The 5,442-nt window shown below is 54.2% G+C and overlaps 1 protein-coding gene across 1 annotated transcript; it reads left to right on the forward strand.

Annotated features, from left to right (window-relative positions):
* Positions 1–712: 712 nt before the first annotated feature.
* Positions 713–2,834, forward strand: pgap4 (post-GPI attachment to proteins GalNAc transferase 4). Its single transcript, XM_038813984.1, has one exon. The coding sequence runs from the start codon at positions 1,412–1,414 to the stop codon at positions 2,627–2,629; it is 1,218 nt and encodes a 405-aa protein (XP_038669912.1). The 5' UTR covers positions 713–1,411; the 3' UTR covers positions 2,630–2,834.
* The last annotated feature ends 2,608 nt before the right edge of the window (positions 2,835–5,442 follow it).

A 5,442-nucleotide genomic window follows, 5' to 3' on the forward strand; every position in this document is an offset into this window, starting at 1 on the left:
CCCTTTCCCAGCCCCTCCTCCCTTTTCCGCCCCTCCCCTCCCCTCTCCACCCCTCCCCCTTCTCCTCCCATCCCTCCCTTCTCCCCCTACCCCACTCCCCAACTCCCCCCTCACCCCCCAACTCCCCCCTCACCCCCCAACTGTATTTTCTCAGGCTTGGCAGAGGAAAGGACCAGCCGCTCCTGCACTGATTCCAGAATTTTCCTTCCCTTCGACAGGAAGTCGGGAGAAGCCGCCTATCCTCTGGAGATTCCGGGAAGGACCCCAGGCTGGGATTTGGTGTTGGACAATCTGCTCCCCATCCCACCCACTCTCTTTCTTTGAGGGACCCATTTCACCCCCTTGATCCAGGAACCCACACTGAATCCAGGGGAGGGGTGGTCTAGGAAGGTGGCACAGAGACCAGGACACTTTACATCCCTGGACAGGATTTGCCAGCTTATTGACTCTGGATTGGAAGAAGCCAACTTCAGTCGTGCGAGCCCAGGGTCTGCTTCATCTACCACGGGAGTTCCTTCCTGTCATCCCTTCCTCCCACCCTCCTTCCCTACCCCTCCCTCACTTGCTCCCTCCTTTGCTCCCTCCCTCCCCCATCCCAACCCCCATCCACCCTCCCGCCCCCCCTCCCCCTCCCGCCCCCCCTCCCCACCTTCCTCCCTGCCCCCCTCCCTGCCCCCCTCCCCCTACCCTCCCTCCTACCCTCCCCTACCCTCCCTCCTACCCTCCCCTACCCTCTCCCCTACCCTCTTCCTTCCCTTCCTCTCTCCCTCCGTCCCTTCCTCTCTCCCTCCGTCCCTTCCTCCCTGAACACTGAACGACGAGCAACTTGTAAAACCCAGACTCTCACTCCTCCTTCCCTCGAATCAGTGAGCTGACCTAGAAATATCTAAGCTGCCAATTGTGGCACCCTCAGCAGCCCCAGACCAGCAGATCCTTCAGCTGGACATCAGGATTCCCGCTGCTACTTGCCCTTGATGAATCCTACCCCTTAAATGCTCAGCTCAGAATCCCTCCTTTCCTGCTCTTTCTCCTGAATGCCTGTTTGAGGCCAGAGGGGCTCGCCAAATGCATTTTAGGTGCCTCTATCACCTGCCTAAATCGAGTGCTTTCTGGCTTTCCATTGGCGTCACTCGCCCCACTTGTCACCCCGGCTACTCACTGTAAAAGGAGCTGGGCGGAGAGGAGAGCTGGTCCACGCCCTTTAAGTCCCATTATTTTCTTCATTCCCAGCTCTCACATATCTGGCCAACCTTTCCCTCCAGGGCAACAAAAAGGGCAGCTTGCAGAAATTGGGACAAGGAGGATTGACATCTAGATATAATGCAGGCACCAGGGGCTTGGGAGGGAAGGGCTTAAAGGTGGGGGTGGGAGAGCCTAGTTGGATCTCTGTTCGGACTCTAGCCCTTAGGGAATGGAGAGGGGAAATCAAACAGGAGGAAGATCTGGGGGCCCGGTGCGGGCAGGGCTCTCCCGGCGCCTCTTAAACTGTCTGCCGCGGCCCTGGGCTCAGCTCCTTCTCCTCTACCTGCTCACATTTGGGATCTTGCTGCCTCTGCTTTGCCACCGCCGTCGGCACTCGCGCTACTTCTGGCGGACAGCGCACCTCCCGCGCCTGACGGCGGACTCCTTGGAGCGCAGCCGGGCGAGGGGCCAGGAGGCAGTGCGGTATTTCCAGGAGACGGAGCTGGGTGAAGAGGGGTCCGAGCTGCCCCATCCCCTAGGGCCCCAGCTGGTGGTGGCCATCATCACAACAGTGCGCTGGCAGGGCAGTGAGTACCACTACTACCTGCAGGTGGCGGCAGAGTTCCACCGGCTGCTGCGGGGCTGTCACTGGTGCCGGGGCCACCGGCTATTCGCCTGCAACGTGCACACCCGGCCACAGGAGCACTGGGAAGCCCTGGCGGCTGCCCGGCTCATTCCCGTGGTCCAGCGGTTTGGGGTTGGTGGGGAGGCTGACAGCAGCGGAAACCGCTTTGAGAAGGAGAAGCAAGACTACGTGTACTGCCTGCGGCAGGCGCTACTGACCTTCTCCCCCCAACACGTACTCCTGGTGGAAGATGACGCCTTGCCGCGCCACGACTTCTTCGAGGTGCTGGAGGATCTGCTGGAGCGCCGCCTGGCCACCCCGCACGCCAGGGATGCCCTTTATGTCAAACTGTACCACCCCGAGAGACTGCAGGGTTACCTGAATCCCGAGCCCATGCGGATCCTGGAGTGGGCTGGTCTGGGTGCTTTCTGCGGCAGCTTGTTCTCCAGCCTGTACCGCTTGTTCACTGGCCGCCACTCTGCCCTGACCTTGGCCTTCCTGGCCGTGTTCGCCATGCTGGTGGCGGAGCTGGGAGGCCGCCACTACCTGCTGGAGGCTCGGAGGCTCAGTCCCCAGCTCTACGCCCTGGTTCCCGCCACAGAGTGCTGTACCCCTGCCATGCTGTACTCGGCCCCCGCGGCCAAGCGGGTCCTCACCTACCTGGAGGGAGTCCAGTGCCGTTCAGGCTATGCGAAGGACACTGCACTGTATGCCCTGCTCAGGCAGCGGGGCGAGTGGGCCTATGCCCTGGAGCCCAACCTGGTCACCCATATTGGGCTTTACTCCACCCTCAGGGGGGTCATTGCCCAGCCCAGTCTATGAGGCGTTGTTCGCCTCCCCTGCCCTTGCCTTGCTCCGACTACTGCCACTGCTGCCTACAAGAGTTCCATACAAAGTATGGCAGCAAACACTCCCAGGAAAGGTACAGCATGGGGTTAGATACAGACTAAAGCTCCCACTGAAGGGGACAGTGTAGAGGGAGCTTTATTCTGTATCTAACCCCGTGCTGTACCTGGCGTGGGAGTGTTTGATGGGGACAGTGTGGAGGGTACTTTCCTCCGTATCTAACCCCGTGCTGTACCTGTCCTGGGAGTGTTTGATGGGGACAGTGTAGAGGGAGCCTTACTCTGTATCTAACTCCGTGCTGTACCTGTCCTGGGAGTGTTTGATGGGGACAGCGTAGAGGGAGCTTTACTCTGTATCTAACCCCGTGCTGTACCTGTCCTGGGAGTGTTTGATGGGGACAGTGTAGAGGGAGCCTTACTCTGTATCTAACCCCGTGCTGTACCTGTCCTGGGAGTGTTTGATGGGGACAGCGTAGAGGGAGCTTTACTCTGTATCTAACCCTGTGCTGTACCTGTCCTGGGAGTGTTTGATGGGGACAGTATAGAGGGAGCTTTACTCTGTATCTAACCCCGGGCTGTATCTGTCCTGGGAATGTTTGATGGGGACAGTAGAACATAGAACAGTACAGCACAGAACAGGCCCTTCGGCCCTCGATGTTGTGCCGAGCAATGATCACCCTACTCAAACCCACGTATCCACCCTATACCCGTAACCCAACCCCCCTTAACCTTACTTTTTTAGGACACTACGGGCAATTTAGCATGGCCAATCTACCTAACCCACACATCTTTGGACTGTGGGAGGAAACCGGAGCACCCGGAGGAAACCCACGCACACACGGGGAGGACGTGCAGACTCCGCACAGACAGTGACCCAGCCGGGAACTGAACCTGGGACCCTGGAGCTGTGAAGCATTTATGCTAACCACCATGCTACCGTGCTGCCCTGCAGCGTAGAGGGAGCTTTACTCTGTATCTAACCCTGTGCTGTACCTGTCCTGGGAGTGTTTGATGGGGGCAGTGTGGAGGGAGCTTTACTCTGTATCTAACCCCGTGCTGACCCTGTCCTGGGAGTGTTTGATGGGGGCAGTATAGAGGGAGCTTTACTCCGTATCTAACCCCGTGCTGTACCTGTCCTGGAAGTGTTTGATGGGGACAGTGTAGAGGGAGCTTTACTCTGTATCTAACCCCGTGCTGTACCTGCCCGGGGAGTGTTTGATGGGGGCAGTGTGGAGGGAGCTTTACTCTGTATCTAACTTTGTGCTGAAATAATCAGGGAAAATTTGCCTTAGTGGAGCTTCACAAATGGAAAAGCATTTCTGCATTTTGACTGCTAAGTGAAGCCGTTAATCGTCTGTAAAAGCAGGATTTTAAAGTGCTCCCTGTGAGATGTGTGTTTAAATCCTGTGTTTAGCCCTTATGAGGAGCTAAATGTTTTTTGCTCAGAATAAAGCCTCTTGTGTGATTCAATGAATGATTTCTGGTGGGGGCAGAGCAGATGGTTGCATTTTAATTTGTGTTTATCCTTTCCATTTTGCAAACTGTGCAATATTTCCACTGCCTGGAGAGTTCACTGCCTTAAATTATGTGCAAAAATTATGGATAATAAAGGATATGATTCTGAAATGTTTTGTCTTGCGCTCCTTGGTCACTGCTTTCTGTTCCGACATGATTTCAGGGTGATTGTGGTTGTGGACTCAGTATTAGATATAATATGAAACACTCACGGGGTCACAAGACATGGACAAGATGGTCAGACAACACTAAATGTAGATTGTACCCTGCTATATGTAAGACTCAAATTCATAATCACAATCATGATGTGGAGACGCCGGGATGAAGCACAGGAAGAAGTCTTACAACACCAGGTTAATGTCCAACAGTTTTGTTTCGAATCACTAGCTTTCAGAGCGCAGCTCCTTCCTCAGGTGAGTGAAGAGGTGGGTTTCACAACCACATACAAAGGAAAAGTCAATGACTCAAAATTGGCCATGTGGCATAGGATCATAGAAAAGGTACAGCAGAGAAGGAGGACGTTCAGCCCATCTTGTCCACGCCAGCCCGAGCACACCCAGGTGCCCTTTCTAATCCCACCTTCCTGCACCCGGTCCATAGCTTGGAGCACTTATGGTGCATATCCAGATACCTTTTAAAAGGGTTCATGGTCTCTGCCTCCACCACCACCTCGGGCAGCGAATTCCTGACTCCCTCTACCCTCTGTGTAAAAAGAATATTTTCCTCATGTCCCCATTACACCTTCTGCCACTTATCCTGAATCTACATCCACTGGTTCTAGAATTCTCCAACAAGGCAAACAATTTATCCTGTCCACCCTATCTGTTCCCCTCATCATTTTGTGCATGTCAATTAAGTCACCCCTCAGCCTTCTTTGGTCCAAGGAAAATACCCCAACCTATCAAATCTCTACTCGTAGCCACACCTTTAGCCTTGGCAATATTCATGTAAAACTCCTCTGCACTTTCTCCAGAGCAAATGCGTCCTTCCTGTTATGTGGCAACCAGAACTGCACACACTATTCCAGTTCTGGCCTTACCAGTGTTTTATACAATTCTAACATCATATCTTTACTTTTATATCCTATATCTCTGCCCATGAAGGAGAGCATCCCATATGCTTTCGTAAGAATCTTGTCTACTTCAGGGACCTGTGTACTTGTACACCAAGATCTCTCACTTCACCTACCCTTCTTTGTATATTCCCATTTATTGTGTACTCCCTACAATAGTTCGAACTCTCTAAATGCATGGCATCACATGTCTCTGTGTTAAA

This window comes from Scyliorhinus canicula, chromosome 12 (genome assembly GCF_902713615.1).
Source record: "Scyliorhinus canicula chromosome 12, sScyCan1.1, whole genome shotgun sequence".
NCBI lineage: Eukaryota > Metazoa > Chordata > Chondrichthyes > Carcharhiniformes > Scyliorhinidae > Scyliorhinus > Scyliorhinus canicula.

Bases quoted from the DNA above. Each gene is read 5' to 3' on its own strand.
- pgap4 (XM_038813984.1), top strand. From the start codon at position 1,412: ATGGAGAGGGGAAATCAAACAGGAGGAAGATCTGGGGGCCCGGTGCGG.